This window comes from Acytostelium subglobosum (genome assembly GCF_000787575.1).
Source record: "Acytostelium subglobosum LB1 DNA, scaffold: scaffold8, whole genome shotgun sequence".
NCBI classification, from domain to species: Eukaryota; Evosea; class Eumycetozoa; order Acytosteliales; family Acytosteliaceae; genus Acytostelium; species Acytostelium subglobosum.
In genome coordinates, this window is record NW_012236525.1 from 1,099,823 (window position 1) to 1,115,447 (window position 15,625).

The window sequence follows — 15,625 nt, forward strand, 5'->3', positions numbered from 1 at the left end:
CATCTCTCGACTGACCAACAACTACATTGTGTGTATGTGTGTGGGGTTGGAACAACTCTTCCTTTTATGGTGCCAAAGATCTATGAGTTGTTGTGTTTAATGTGGGTGCGACTGACTATGTACATGAGCCCTTTGTTTTTCACATCGTGTTGGAGACGTTGCCGTCAAGTTGCATGGCTTGGATCTGGCTCCCAACCTTTGAACATTCATTCATCATTCTTTCGACTGTTGAACAAACAAACAAATATATAAATACACATACATACAAACAAACACATACACATACATAAATATTTATTTATGTACAACAACACATTATATAATTTATAAATTAAGGTTGGATAAGTTATATTTATAAGTTTATAAACAAGAACATTACAAACCAATCAAACAGGATAGGATAGGACAGGACAAGACATACATTCACACACACACATAAGACAGACGATTGACAGGAGGAAACGACTGATAAATCAAGGTTAAAAAAAAAGAGTAGGCAACAAACAACATATAACTTCATCCATCATCGAGCATATCGACACTTCGATATAATTCATCGGTTCAATTCTATATGATCAACCAGCCAAGCCAGCCTTGTGATTCAATGAATGTGCTGGGATAGAGTGAGAGTGTGTGTGTGAGAGAGAGAGAGAGAGATATGCACCCGACTGTGCACCCGACTGTGCAACCAATGCCAATGGTGGAGATGAAGACATTCATATGCGGACAGACCGACAGATGGTGGGCTCACTCTCTCACTCTCCCATCGTCATCACTCCCCAAACCCCCCAATGCATTGACTATTGACTATTGACTGCAGAATCACGAGAAGACACCACCATCAATCCTTGTCTCACCTTCACCTCACCCTCCATCTTCATCTTCAATCCTGTCCAATCAATCAATCAGAATTATGTTATGTTTGATTTGGTTGTGATTGATTATAAATTATTTTGTGGTGATATCTTAGCGGGAGTAATAGTAGTAGTAGCAGTAGTTGTTGTTGTAATAATAGGATAAGATTGCAGCACAGCAGCATCAGAGCACAGCAGCATCAGAAACAAAACATCAATCACACTCTCTTACTTCATTCAATCACACCTTAGGTGAGCCTGCACACGATCGTGTATCAATCAACATTGACCTTTATAAATCTCAATATCGCATCACTGTTGTCCAAAGACACTCACACAACATATGACATGGCCATCAATCAGCTCACTCACATTCACTCACTCACGCTCACACTCACCCAGCTCTCTCTATCAATCTCGGTGTGTTCACGTACATCCCGTCGGGACATTAATGTAATAACACTTTTGGTGTTAGTGTGAAGTAAGTGATTGATTGATTGAGTGTTGGAGTGTGTACATCAATCAAACAATCAATCAAACCATCCATCCATCAGTCCGTCCGCCCGTCCGTCCCGGTCCATCCATCATCAATTTAAAAGGTTAGTTCAAGGACACTTGAACAATCTCTCTCTCTTGTTGTTGTTATTGTTGTTGTTCTGCCTGCCTGCATTGTAACATATTACTACTCTGCTGCAGCAGCTTCTTGCTTGTGTTGTGTTTGCTTACTGATGCTGCTGGCTGCTGCTTGCTTGCTACTGTACTGCAGTGACCATTTTCTAATCATAACTGTAGCCATCCATCCATCACATTCCAACAATCAAACCAAACAACCAACAAACCAATTAACTATCCAGTTTGATTGAACATATTATTAACAAACTAAACTTACAACACCAATTAGCATTATAATATATATATATTACTTATTCATTCACAAACACTATCAATCAACCTTTGCTTGTTGATCAACAGTGAACCGGCGCGCCTCAGGGTCAGAGCATGACAACACACGCCAAACAACAACTGTCAATACTACAACAACAAATGCCAGAGCATTCAGGCACCTCTGCCAAGCACACCATCCAGGTGAGCTATCAGAAATGGGGAGAGATCAAGCGTTACTGTGGAATCATCCATGAGTTTGCATCCGATGCGCCAAACCATCCAATCACAACGGCCCTCCTCACAGACCTCTACAACATATCCAGAGTCCTTGTCGATGTTGTCGACAGTGTATTTATAGATCCACGCGATAGTTATGAGGTATGAATCATTCATTCAATCAATCAATCAACCAATCACTCACATTCATTCATTCATATTCATTCAATTACAGAAATATAACAATGGATATGGAAGCCCAATGATGAATGGACTTGTTTTATTTGATCAACAGGCTCATTTGTCAAAGAAGTCTGTTCAAGTACCTCCACATGCTGCAGCTGGTTATTACTTTGCTGCAGAGTACCCTCCAAACATGGCCTATTACAACATTCAACCAACCATTCAGATATCTCAGACTACTCCAATTGCATCACCTCAGATCATTCCAATTGGCGTACAAATGAGCTCTGCTCCATCTCCACTTCCAAACAACAATGGTGGTCCAGCATCAATGCAAGGCACTCCACAGATTAGATCACAACAACAACAGCAACAACAACAACAAATGATGTTGCAACAACAGCAACAACAACAACAACAACAGTTGTCATCCAATCCATCTTCACAGCCGACAACACCTCCTCAACTTGCAGTTATGGGAGTGTCGGCCGCAGCACCAATGGTGATACAACAACAATCTGCAGCGTCATCGGCAATGGTTGTGCACAATCAACCGGCAGCAGCCAAGCTATCATCGTCGCCACCATCATCAAGCATGACCTCTGCACCCAAGACCAAAACACAAATCAAACCATCGTCCAAGGGCAACTTCTCTGGCGAGGTGTTCTTTGACGACATATCACAAGACAAACCAAGGCGAAGAAGGAGAACAGTATACTCTGCCAAGCGTAACCTGAAATGTGAATACTGTCACGTCACTGAGACGCCAGAGTGGAGACGAGGACCAAATGGAGATCATACGTAAGTCCCTCTCCTGCATCATCAGCATCATCCAATGAATGATTACTAACACACTTATCCACATACCTTATAACAGACTTTGCAATGCATGTGGATTGCACTACGCCAAGTCATTGAAGAAGAAGAATAAGGATGAAAAGGAGAATGAGGAGCGAGAGAAGAAGGCAAAGGAGGAACAAGAGGAGAACGAGAGGAAGATGAAGGAGCTGAAAGAGCAACGAGACAAGTCACTGGCAGAGAAGGACACGAGGAAGCATTCAATCGACTTTGTGATCGAGGCAACATAAGTTGGTGATCGTCTCACCGACATATGTGTAAAATATATATATAGTAGATACATGTATAAAGCTAGCTGGGACGACAACTCGTTCCAATATTGTAACTTTCAATCATAGCGTAATATCCAATGGCGTTGGCGCTGTGATGGCATTTGTGAGTGAGTGATGTGGACTACAATGATGACAATGGTGGACGGCAATGATGACATGATGACTACGATTGAGACAATGACAATGACAATGTTACCCAGGTGTGCCAATGATGATGACTTGTTAGAGGAGGAGGAGGAGTAGGAGGAGGAGGAGTGTGATGTCCTTGCTATTCTATGAGGGTAACTCCGACCACGTGTGCGATGTGTGATCGGTTTATTGGGCATATCTGCGTGTCCATTCCTTTGCCTTCTCATCGTGTTCGTTCTTGTCTCGTATCAGTTGCTCGGCGATCGATGCCACCAGAGGGTCTTTAGGGTTGGGATCAGTAAGCAGTGAACAAATCGACAACAGAACCTTGGCAACAGTGAGTGCAGGACTCCAATTGTTCTTTAGAATATCCAAACAGATGTCGCCATTCGCATTGATGTTACAGTGATAAATCTTTGTCTTGAATGTTATCTAGATGTGATGAAGTGATTGATTGAGTGAGTGAGTAAGAGAGTGAGCATTGCTCTGTGTTTGAGTGAAGATGGACTACTTACCTTGGGAGGCTTGAATGGGTAGTCCAAAGGGATTGATATATGAAGAAAGAAGACGCCACCTTGGTATGGGGAGCCTTCTGGTCCCAGTATTGTGCTCATCCATTCATAAAGATTGTCTGCTATTGGTCCTGCTGAACAATTCGATGGAGGGTCCACTGTTATATCAGCAAGTTCCTTCTGTATTCTATTTGAAAGGTTGATATATTCAAACTGTTAGTTAACTTTATGTATGAATACCATCATAGTGCCAAACGATCAATCAATCAGTGAATCAATCAATCAATAATAAACATACCTTCTTGTCGATGTAATCTTCTCAGTCATTGTTTATACTCTGAGTATGTATGTATTATAAATATTATATATATTATATTATTTGTATGTGTAGGTTTGTGTTTGGTGAATGAATAGAATAGAATGTTGATGGGATGACCTCATTGTTTGGCAATAAATAAATAAAAGGGTTGGAACGAACAAAAAAGGACAAAGTTGTGTTTGGAGTGGGGTGAATCACGATGAGTCAAACAGATTCACTTTGCAAAACTCACACTTTTGATCGATCAAACAAATAATAATGTTATTTGGATTCTTCCAAGATAATAACAAATAATAATAAGAAGGGGTTCTGATATAAATAATGACACTTGATCAACAATAAATATGTAAGTATTTTTTAAATTAATATTTAATTAGTTATTATTATTTATTGAATGTTCCAGAATTAATTCTGGAAGTATTGTAATCTGGATCGAATTAAAAGGTCAATTGAATGTTGGGATTGACACCATATTGGGTAAGTAGTTCATATGAGCTGATGAATCTAGGTGTTGGGACTGGACTTTGTTGTGATGGCTGGAAGGCAGGTCTGAGTGCACTGAACTGGAAAGACCAATGGAATGTCTTGCTTCCAACAAATGGTGCAACATCAACAATACATTGGTATGTGTTGGCAACACCAGCAACAGATTGGATGTTACCTCCAACTCTTACTCCACTATCATCGGTCAAGTAACAATAGTGTTCATCATGGTTGGATGATAACTGAGCAATTGTGAATGTACCAGTTATGGTGTAATAGTTGCGCACTGTTTGGATTGATTGAACACGGCCTGCAGCAAAAGATCCACCGAGGTAGTAGAAGGCATATGTTGATTGAGTGAAGGATACTGTCTTGTCATTGGGACCAACCAGGAAAATGGAGAAGTAGTGGTTGCCATAGGCTGATGGAACAAATGTGATGCGGAACTGGCCATTTCCAATTGATGGTACCGGAATTCTGTTTGACACATCGCTCGAGAACACGATATAGACTCTTTGGACTGCGCCTGTGGTGACGACCGTGAGTGTCTGAGTGGCGCCATCAGCAACAATCTTGGAGAACACTGCCTTGGTGATGGCTCCAACCGAGTCAACTGTTGGAGAGGTGGTTGTGATCGTTGAGAGACCGGTTGTTGAGACGAGTTGGAGGTCTTGGGATGTCAATGTGATCACGTTGCCAGCGTTATCAGACAAGCTCTCAACTGACAAGGTATATACAGCATTCGAGTGCAAGCCAACTGGGAATGATACACGATAGACACCATTGTTGTCACCTCCAGACAGTCTGTTTGTTGAGTCTGCGAGAAGAGTGAACTGATTGATACCATTTGATGAGACGACAATGACTGCCTCCTTGAATCCAGATTGGTTATCAGTGATTGTTAGGTCAATGTTGGCAATGGAGCCCGAAGATCCAGTATTGATCGAGGATGGGGCGGTCAATGAAGCGATCCTTGGTGCAGCCACATCACATTGAACATAGGGTGGTGTGTAGGATGGGAAGATAGACTTGATGTAGGCGTAGCTATATGTGAACACCTGTCCATTGACATCTGTGATCTCTAGCACCAGGCTTGGCAATCCGACACGTGTCCTTGTGCTGAGCTTGTTGCACTGCACAAAGAAGTAGACATTGTCGTTGAAGCTGGTTGTCGGGTTATCCAAGAAGTTGTTCTCATAGAAGACTACTCCAGCTCCAAACTGGTTCTCATTATAGAAGAAACGGACGGATGCCATTGGAGTGACTGAGGTAGCCTTGACAAAGGCAGAGTAAGGACCATTGTTACTGAATGATGTTAGTACTGGACGTGTCACAAGGTCAACTGCTGTACCTTGGACTGAGATTGTCGATGCCAGGGATGGTGTTTGTCTGAGTTTGGCAGAGCTGATGGTGTAGACAGCGTATCCTTTCGAATCTTGGAGGACCAAATCAATATTGGAGGTGAATGAGAAAGTGTTCTTGGGGACGAACCACGAGCCGGAGAAGGTGGCAACAGGTGAAGAGACATTCACAACTTGGTATAGAGGGACAACTGTGGTCTGGGAGAATGTGAAGTGATGTTGATCAAATTGGACCAGAACACTTGAGGAGTTCGAAGTGGCCTTGTCTAAAGTGAGTACGAAGGTGACCTCAACAGCGCCATTTGTCACAACAATTGGGTTGGGAGTGAACGAGAAGGAAAGTACAGTTGGAGCAGATGGGCCTATGTTGGGATGAGTGTTAATATGAATGATTGAATGATTGATTGAATGATGGTACTTACGAGTGTAGATTAGGCTGACACATTGATGGTTGGCATAGTCAGAGTACTGCTGGAAGAAGTTGAAGAAGACACTGTAGGCACCTGGTTGTGGGAATTGAGTTGGATGAAATGATAGTCCAGTTTGGTAGGTGAGTAGGTTGTTGTTGCTCGAGAGCAAACCATCTTGGTAGGAGAAGCGGGCTTGATCTGAGATCTTATCATTGATCAACAGGTAGGCACTGCCTTCAACCAACTGAGTAGAGGTCACATTAAAGTAGATGGGTACGGCTGTTAATGAGTTGAGGTTTACAGTCTTTGGCAGGGTGGCGTTGATCAGCACAGCGTTGGCTGGCAAGACACGTGGTGTCACAGTTGGAATGCTTGATGTGGAGTAGTACTGTGAGGCAGTGTTGCCTTGATCGTTGGTGATGGTCGAACGACCACCCCATGGCAAGTATAGTTCATCGTTGGCACTGTCAAACAGTGATCGGATTGAGATCACACCATCATTGATATCACCTTGGACAATATCGTTTGGATTGGCGTACACATAACGAAGGATCTCTGCATTAGCGAATCCTGAACCCGGTGAGCTGAATGATACATTTGTCTCCAAATGGAATGGTTGCAACTGATTGATCGATGGAACATTGAATGTGATTGAGTTACCAAGTGATGGAACACCAGTGTTTGTGTCTAAGTTGATTGAGTTAGTGATTGAATGATAGTTTGATAGATTGATTGAATGGTACTTACTGATGTAGGTGAGGGTCGAAGTTGTGAAGTATTCCAAAGGTTGACCAGAGTATTGCTTGAGAAGCAAACGGAAGGTGTATGTACCATTGTTGAAGTAGGCTGGGATAAGGCAGTAGGCAGTGATGTTGGTTGGGGAAGAGAGAACTGGTGTGCAGTCGGCATTTGGTCCCCAGAGTCTCACCTCAATATCGTAGAATCCATTTGGGTTGGAGTTAAGTAGGAAGTTGACTGCAACAACATGTGTCAAGTAGGTGTAGGACAAGTTGGTCAAGGGTGTAACACTATCGGCCAATACAATTGGCGAGGGTATCCACTGTGGTGGGGCGATACTTAATGGAGGGAGATTGAATGCGGCGAAGGTGGTGTAGGTGGTTGGGACGCCTGCAGAGTTGTAGAGTACCAGGTTGGCAAGGTCGATGGTGGCTAGACGGCGATCGGTGGGTGGGTTGACAGTGACGTAGTAGAAGCCATCAGCATTGGCATCGGATAGTTGGATGTTGTAATTTACAATCTCATCCTGACCAGACTGCTTGTAGTATCTCAGGCCAAACTGTCCGTTTCTAAAGCCAGAAGAGCCTGCGGCAATCTGGAACTTGAAGAACAAAGAAGTTGATGATTGGGATACACTGAGTGAGGTCAATGTTGATGGTGGACCGGCTGGAAATGAATGATTAGTGTCAATATTATTAATCTGTAATTTGATTGAGTGAACGATACTTACTGTAGATGGTGAGTTTGCCAGCAGCTGGGAACAATTGGGTTACTTGGACATCAATGTAGTCAACGCCGTTGAAGAGGGATACGCGAATGGGACAATCAAGGGAGGTTGCACCATTTGTTGGAAGACACTTAACTTGAGTCCATGGAATGCACACAGTGACATTGGTCTTGGACGGTCCATCATTGATGATGTTGATTGGACTGAGGGAAGTGGAATACTCATTGTTGATGATAACTGCTCCACTTTGGAATCTCTGGTCCGTGGTGAAGAAGATTGTTACTGATGGGATAGTAGGACTGGTGAAATAGACCTTTGATGGTGTCAACTTTACTGAGGTGACAGTAAGTGATTGTACTCCATTGGCACTGGCAAATATGGCCAACAATGATAGTAAAACGATAATACGAATATTCATTATCTATTATTATTATATATTGTTGTAGTTGTTGTTGTTGTTGTTGGAGATAAAAGGTGATTGTGCGTCACTTGTTGTTGGTGTTTTTGAAGTTGAGACTCGTCAAGATGCCGGTTGGCCGTTGTTTGGAACGATGCCTATATTATCCGAACCCAACAATTGATGGGTTTCGCTTGTCGTCGACGAGTAAAAATATCTTTGATATCGTTGTTGATTTGCCCATTCATCAACACGCAAGCCAAAAGATTGGGACTGTCGTTTCGTTTTGATTGAAACCCTATGCCATGACATGATGTTCTTGAGGTCAACTGAAGTATTCCCTGGGGATACAAGACACAGTAAGTAACTAAGGACTAGTCATTCATTCATTTGATCACGCCAAGTGGTGTTTGGGTAAGTTCTATGTCCTCCCTAAAAATGGGTTCTAAGTGACAGGTCTCTCCCCGTTTGTCTAAGTGGAACGTCAGAAGCATTGCTAGAACAAGTTCAAACATCTAACCTTCCACTATTTCGTGATGTATTGGTAATAGTAATAAAAAAAGTACTGAAGTGATATTTGAATGTATATTCCATTGAGTTGAGATCAAATACGGCCAGTACCTTATTGACACACTACACTTATTGTGAGAAGTCCTCATCAGTGTACATATGCTGCGTTACTAGGATTCAGCAGGACCAGTCCCAAAATTAATGGGTGAGAGAGTAACAACATGATTTATGCTCTTCAAATCAATCATTACTCAAAAATATTATTATTATTTCCAATCATAAAAATACACTATTCTCTGTATTTATATATATATATAAATTTAAAAGATTAATTATTATTCTAAATATTATAATTATATTTATCTATCACCGGAAACAATGAGGCTGTTTACACCTTATTGTTATTGACGGTCCTCATCCTAAGTTCTGCTTTAGCTCAGAGTATGTATCAAAAATATATTCCAACAAACAATCAATTCCACAAGTGTCCAATACTAATATTCTTGATACAATAATATTATTAGATATTGATGTTTGTCAAAATGTACATTGTCAAGATGGCTATGAATGTCGGGAAGTTTGTGGAATTGCCAAATGTTTCCCTTGCGGTTCACCAATCACAACAACCACAACACCAACTACTACTACTGCGTCGCATACCTCTGGTTCGTATGACCCTTGCAACAATGTTCCATGTCCAAGTGGAACAGTCTGTGCCGTGGTCCATTCCATCGACTACGACCACAGCCGTGATTACCCAACAAATTAGTACAGTGGCCTCTACCACAGTGTCCACCGCGTCCACTACGACAGTCAGTACTGTTTCCACTGTTGCCTCCACTGTTGCACAGGTAACTACTGCCCCCGTAACTGCCAGCACAACAGTGTCAACGACTGTGACTACAACCGCTTCCACAACTAGCCCAGCTTCGACAATCACTCAAACTACCATTGCTTCTACCATTGTGACCACCACTTCCAGTCCAACCACGACAGCCTCGACCACCGTGACCACCACTGCATCCACAACTAGCCCAGCGTCAACCATCACTCAGACCACAACGGCCACAACAACAGTATCCATCACTTCCACGCCTACCCCAACTCCAACCACTATTGCCTCGACCACCATGACCACCACGGCGTCCACTACAAGCCCTGCATCAACCATCACTCAGACCACTACGGCCACAACTACTGTCTCAATCACTTCCACGCCTACCAACCCCAACCACCATAGCTTCCACAACCGCTTCCTCAACTACTGCCACCACCTTGACCACTACCGCGTCTACAACTACCCCTGATTCGCCAACCACTGGCCCAACTCCAACCCCAACTCCTGTTGATAAGTACAGTGTTCGCATCACCGTTTGGGACGATACTGCCAACAAGACCGGTGACTATGCTGGCCAGAACTTCCTGCCAGGTATGATGGCATCCTTGTCTACCAAGGACGGTCAACTCATCAAGTCTGGACCGATGGTCGGAGGAGAGATCAGTGTCAAAGACTTGCCGCCTGGCGAATATTGTGTCAAAGTCTGGGACCCCAAAAACATGTATGTGACTGGTCCAGTGGGCACCACCAAGCAACTGTACAAGAGCAACCAGTTTGTGGACAACCAGCTGTGCTTCAACACAAACACATTCGGCAATGTCCGAGGTATGGATATACGAGCTGGTATGGTCAAGGCCCCAAGATACAACCCTACCCTAGGATAGTAATGTATTACCACCACTACATGCTTTAAACTTACTTCGCCACGAAAACTTGCAATATGCTGTTCATATAATGATGCTGTTTGTTCCTTGTTAATGGTTATTGAGGTGAACAACAATCAATACCAATTTGTTATTACTATTATTATTTGTTATTGATGTATATGAAACGGTGAATGAATGAATCAAAGTAATGAATTTGTCAATAAAGAAACCTAAGAAATTTGAAAAACTTCTCAAATTGCAAACAACTAATAATTATTACTTTGTCGAGCTTCAATCGAATAAAGGGACAGTAATAGGATTCGAATCCTAACATAGACATAAGTTTATTTATTTATAATGCATCAAAGAAAAGGTACGAAGCAACAACATATAGGCCTGGCATCATTGGATAATGATGAACATTATAAACAACAACAAAAACAACAACAACAACAACAACAACAACAAAATACACCAAACACTCCAGCACGATTCGTCTTGAAGTTGATTGAGCGCGTTGCTTGGATTGGTATCGGTCTCGCATTGGCCTACTACACCGATGCCCTCAATGTCCTACTCTATAATCCTCTAATCGACAGGTAATGACGTTCAATCATTCATTCATTCAATCAATCAATCAATCAATATAACTAACCGCTCACTCTCATTCATTCATTCATTCATTCATTCGATAGGATGTACTTGAGCATTGCTATTTTGTTCCTTGTTACATTCTTTGCCTTCTACTTCTATGTTGCTTACATCTGTGGCGGACGTCATCACAACAGCAATGATTGGGAGAAGTTGTTTCCCAAATCGATCAAGACTGCAACAGTGGCAATAGTACTCTTTACCATCACTTTCATGTTGGCCTGTTGGCCAGTGTGGCGCTGGTTCACACCTGTCTACATGCTTATCTACACCATAGCAGTGTCCTACCTGATATAGTTTGATCGACCATCCATTCAATCAATCAATCAATCATTCATTCATTCAGATCGATCTCTTGGCTCTCATCAGGCTACGATGTCTCGAATAGCCTGGATATTTTATTCGCAACGTCAAGTACCAGCTCGTAGGTGAGGAACATGATCGAGGAGTTGGGAACGACACGAAGCACATGTGGCCCCATTCCACCAAACAGGCCTCGCACTCCTTCTTCCCTGGCAATCAAGTAAAGTCCCTGTATAACGTTCTTGTACTTTGGTACAGCACCCGGTGCAATATTCTCTCTCAGTCTAGTTCTAATCACTTCATGTGGATACGTGGTCACAGCCGCTATCAGTTTAGCAACAGCAGCCGCTGACAAATATTCAACTGTCGACAGTTCTGTTGGAGTTGAAGTGGATGTTAGATCAGTGCAATCACATCGCATCAAGTTCAGATCACCTACCTTTTGGATATGGATATTGTTCAGGTCGCTTCAGATGCTCCTCAATGATTCGGTTCTTGAATCCTTCGTAGAGGACAAACTGGAAGGCAGACTCTGAGACACTGATGATGGACGCACCCAGTCCCTTGTAGAATCCAAAGACTCCCTCCTCCTTGAGCACCGCCATGCAGCAGTGGAATGTGTTCCTATAATGTGTACCCTATAATTGATTGAATGATTGAATGAGTGAGTGGTTCCATTCCAGTGTACCATGCCATGCCATGCCATGTTGATGCCAGTCCGAACATACTTGATTAAAGTCCTTTAGAGATGTTTGTAATTGCATTCGAGTCTTGATTAGCCAAATGGGACCTGTGGCAATGGCCACTGTACAACCGGCACTGATGGCCGATGTGAGATACATGATAGGGCCCTCCTTGACTCCCATCTTTTCCAGAGCAGTCTTTGTAAAGCTATATGTCATAAAGTGAACTGCACGTGATGGTGCCACTCCAAGCAAATGTGGTCCCAAGCCCTTGAATAAGCCTTTAGGTCCATCTCTTTCATATAAGTTCCTTTTGATTGTGATTGATTGATTGATTGATTGATGTGAGTGAGTGATCAATCAATCAAACAAGATCCAATTGCTTACTTTAGTGCGAATACTGTTGTTGGTACACCTCTCGGCTTACCAACATAGAGCATTGCAGAGTTGGCACCCTGTAACTGTGTCTTGATCACCTCGAGTGGTGATGTACATATGACTCCAACTGCACCTCCAAGTCTAATACAAGATGATTGTGATGATGATTAGTGACTGATTGACCAAGATGTATGTCTTGTCGTCGCTTTGACATTGTCATCCTTACCCTCCAGCAACAAAGTGCAACAAGGCATTCTTTGATTTCTCGCGAGGCTTTGGTAAGACTGATGATGTGGCTGGGTCTGTTGAGGATGCGATTGCATTCTGAGCGAATATCTTTTTCTGATTGTTATATATATTGCTATTGCTATTGTTATTGCTACTCCCACTACTACTGCTGCCAACAATGCCAGTTGATGTAGTTGATGTTACTGGAGTTGATGATGATGATGATGTGGACTTGATCGACTCTTTGTCCATATCTATATATATGATTGATCGTATGTATATGTGTTTTAAGTTCTGATCAGTAAGCAATCAGATGTACTCCTATCTTTGGATTGACGCGTGTGACTTAGGTGTAAAACTAGTTCGTTCGGCTTGTGCTGAAAGTGACTGATGGTGGTGTGGTTAAATTGATCTAATTCAATTTATGGGACTTTCAATTCAAATTCCTTATGTTGGGGCATTGTGATCTTCACTCATTGTTGATTCACTGACATTCATACAAATAATAATAGAATGAATACAACATTGTCAAGAAAGATACAAAAGGTGTTGGAGATTAAACTTGACTCATCCAACTCTGAGTTGGTACATTCATTGGATGAGTTATCAAGTTTCTACCAAACAAACACACTCAATGCTAGAAGGAACCTTAGGAATGACATTGAGAGGCGTTATCTAGATATAAACACTCAGTTCTTGGATCAATTCACTCTTTTAAACAATGTAATATCACAAGCCATCGCGATATCCATCAACAACAACATTGCTAACCTTTACCATGTTGATGAATCAATCATGTTTAGTGCGTCGAAGAACTTGTAGAGACATACCAAGAGATAAAGAAGAGTTGCGATGATGTTTGTAGTCACTTTGAGAATACAAACAAGTCATACTCAACTACACTACAAGATGCTAAACGAATGTTTGATGACCTGTATGATTGATGAATGAATGATTGAGTGAGTCGTGGACGACTGACTAACAACAACAACAACACATACATGTAGGAAGGTGACAGAAGAGAAGGAGAAGTACTTGGAAGCATATTTGTCAAGATTCAGATTGACTGAGGAGGAGGAGTTGTCTTTGCAGTTGAAGGAGGTGGATTATACATTCTTTCAAACACTGGCTCATTTGGCCGCGATACATAATGAGTGCAAGATGATCTTGTCCAATACATATCAACGACCAACTTATGAGATAATGGGTATGGTCGCCAGACATCAGGAAAAGGCCTATCGCAAACTTTACACATCGATCAAAGAGGAGTCCAAGCAACTCCAGACCGAGCAGCCAGAGATGCCCAGTGGCGCACTGTTGCCACAATCTCTGAGCGCGCTGCAGGAGCGTCCCCTGCTGCTCACCTTCTGTCTGGAGGAGATTGGAGAGTATAGATGCAAGTGTCTCACCAGCTCATTCATCACCGCGCTCACAATGGGCGGACACAACGGCACACCACGACCAATCGAGATCAATGCTCATGATCCCCTGCGATTCCTTGGTGACATGTTGGCCTGGATTCACCAGACCCTGGCTTCAGAGTACGAACTACTCTCCGCTCTGCTCGGCAGGATCACAATCACAGTCCCATCAAAGAGTAAGATTGATTGATTGATTGATTGATCGATGGTCTTCGCTCACTTACTCACTCAATCACAACATAGAGTTGGTCAGAAGTTCATCATCATATGACGACATTGACTTTGGGGATGCTTCTCAGTTGACTGCTGGCGGACAGCAGGATGAACTACAGCACCAGATCAAGCCAATTGACAAAGTGCTTGACATTGGCTTCGAGGCGGTGAACCGTCCGCTCACAGTGAGAGTCGAGCAGATATTACAATCAAAGCCTGGCATCACCACTATATATAAGATGATCACATTGTTGGATTTCTACTCGAGGATTGCATCATCGATCGTTACCAACAAGACATCACGTGTCAGTTCCATAATGAACGACATCAAGCACACCTGTCTCAACAGCTTCTTCACTCTGATCAAGGACAGCTTTGAAAAGATACATCGAGCGCCTCAAACACCTTCAATCGAACTCGTCCCGACCAACGAGATCAAAGAGTCCATCAATAAGCTGGTAAGAGGATGGATGGCGACATCAATCAATCAATCAAATAGGTCACTCACCCAATCCCTGCCAACCCTATCATGTAGAAGGAACTTATTACAACATTCAATGGATCACTTGTTCCTGATAGCGAGCGCGAGGAGGAGTTCAAGCCAATACTCACATCAATGGTGGACCCAATCGTCAACTTGGCAACTGTGTGCGCCACAACTTCAAAGTTGCCAATGGCCAGCATGGCAGTGTACATTATTAATAGTCTCAGTCTGTTGCAGTCGACACTGTCACTGCATAACTTCACCAAGAGCAGGATGGACATTCTGGTCGGACAGATTGACGCACACATGGACACGCTGGTCGAGGAGCAGACGTCCGAGCTGCTTGGCCAGCTTGGCCTGTCGCACAAGATCAGCATACTTCAATATCACGACAGCACGAGCGAGGGCAAGACCCCTCTGTCACAGGTCGCGGGCATGGACCGTCTGTCCATCACGCAATGTCTGCGCCAGTTTGACACGACGCTGGAGAGCTCATTCGGCTCGCTGGCCATGCCAGCCTGCGACAAGATATCAAACACAAAGTTGAAGAACCTGGCCAAATTGAGCGTCACCAATCTGATCGTCTCTGCCTACTCATCACTCTACACCAACATCCGAGATCCAACCAATCAATACGACGACTGCAATTCAATCTTCCAATATACTCCCGATCAAATCAAGAAGATGTTACATTAAAAGTCCAATC

The 15,625-nt window shown here is 42.9% G+C and overlaps 8 protein-coding genes across 8 annotated transcripts; 5 read left to right on the forward strand and 3 right to left on the reverse strand.

Moving 5' to 3' along the window:
• Positions 1 to 1,853: 1,853 nt before the first annotated feature.
• Positions 1,854 to 3,226, forward strand: SAMD00019534_048250 (hypothetical protein; the record flags this gene model as incomplete). The annotated part of the gene is made up of 3 exons (XM_012900315.1): positions 1,854 to 2,117; positions 2,191 to 2,939; positions 3,016 to 3,226. 3 exons carry the CDS (start codon positions 1,854 to 1,856, stop codon positions 3,224 to 3,226), a joined length of 1,224 nt encoding a protein of 407 aa, XP_012755769.1.
• Positions 3,227 to 3,583: 357 nt separating this feature from the next.
• On the reverse strand, positions 3,584 to 4,236 carry SAMD00019534_048260 (hypothetical protein; the record flags this gene model as incomplete). The annotated part of the gene is made up of 3 exons (XM_012900316.1): positions 3,584 to 3,829; positions 3,913 to 4,096; positions 4,208 to 4,236. The coding sequence occupies 3 exons, from the start codon at positions 4,234 to 4,236 to the stop codon at positions 3,584 to 3,586; spliced, it is 459 nt and encodes a 152-aa protein (XP_012755770.1).
• Positions 4,237 to 4,665: 429 nt separating this feature from the next.
• SAMD00019534_048270 (hypothetical protein) lies at positions 4,666 to 8,365 on the reverse strand (the record flags this gene model as incomplete). The annotated part of the gene is made up of 4 exons (XM_012900317.1): positions 4,666 to 6,434; positions 6,495 to 7,169; positions 7,230 to 7,886; positions 7,951 to 8,365. 4 exons carry the CDS (start codon positions 8,363 to 8,365, stop codon positions 4,666 to 4,668), a joined length of 3,516 nt encoding a protein of 1,171 aa, XP_012755771.1.
• A 1,019-nt stretch (positions 8,366 to 9,384) lies between these two features.
• SAMD00019534_048280 (hypothetical protein) lies at positions 9,385 to 10,161 on the forward strand (the record flags this gene model as incomplete). The annotated part of the gene is made up of 1 exon (XM_012900318.1): positions 9,385 to 10,161. One exon carries the CDS (start codon positions 9,385 to 9,387, stop codon positions 10,159 to 10,161), a length of 777 nt encoding a protein of 258 aa, XP_012755772.1.
• Positions 10,162 to 10,288: 127 nt separating this feature from the next.
• On the forward strand, positions 10,289 to 10,576 carry SAMD00019534_048290 (hypothetical protein; the record flags this gene model as incomplete). The annotated part of the gene is made up of 1 exon (XM_012900319.1): positions 10,289 to 10,576. The coding sequence occupies one exon, from the start codon at positions 10,289 to 10,291 to the stop codon at positions 10,574 to 10,576; it is 288 nt and encodes a 95-aa protein (XP_012755773.1).
• A 339-nt stretch (positions 10,577 to 10,915) lies between these two features.
• Positions 10,916 to 11,506, forward strand: SAMD00019534_048300 (hypothetical protein; the record flags this gene model as incomplete). Its single annotated transcript, XM_012900320.1, has 2 exons — positions 10,916 to 11,157; positions 11,254 to 11,506. 2 exons carry the CDS (start codon positions 10,916 to 10,918, stop codon positions 11,504 to 11,506), a joined length of 495 nt encoding a protein of 164 aa, XP_012755774.1.
• Positions 11,507 to 11,579: 73 nt separating this feature from the next.
• SAMD00019534_048310 (hypothetical protein) lies at positions 11,580 to 13,053 on the reverse strand (the record flags this gene model as incomplete). The annotated part of the gene is made up of 5 exons (XM_012900321.1): positions 11,580 to 11,887; positions 11,952 to 12,150; positions 12,241 to 12,505; positions 12,583 to 12,714; positions 12,800 to 13,053. 5 exons carry the CDS (start codon positions 13,051 to 13,053, stop codon positions 11,580 to 11,582), a joined length of 1,158 nt encoding a protein of 385 aa, XP_012755775.1.
• Positions 13,054 to 13,284: 231 nt separating this feature from the next.
• On the forward strand, positions 13,285 to 15,609 carry SAMD00019534_048320 (hypothetical protein; the record flags this gene model as incomplete). Its single annotated transcript, XM_012900322.1, has 4 exons — positions 13,285 to 13,542; positions 14,083 to 14,398; positions 14,490 to 14,893; positions 14,971 to 15,609. Coding segments are annotated over 4 exons (1,617 nt in total), but the record flags the coding sequence as incomplete, so codon positions are not given.
• Positions 15,610 to 15,625: the final 16 nt, after the last annotated feature.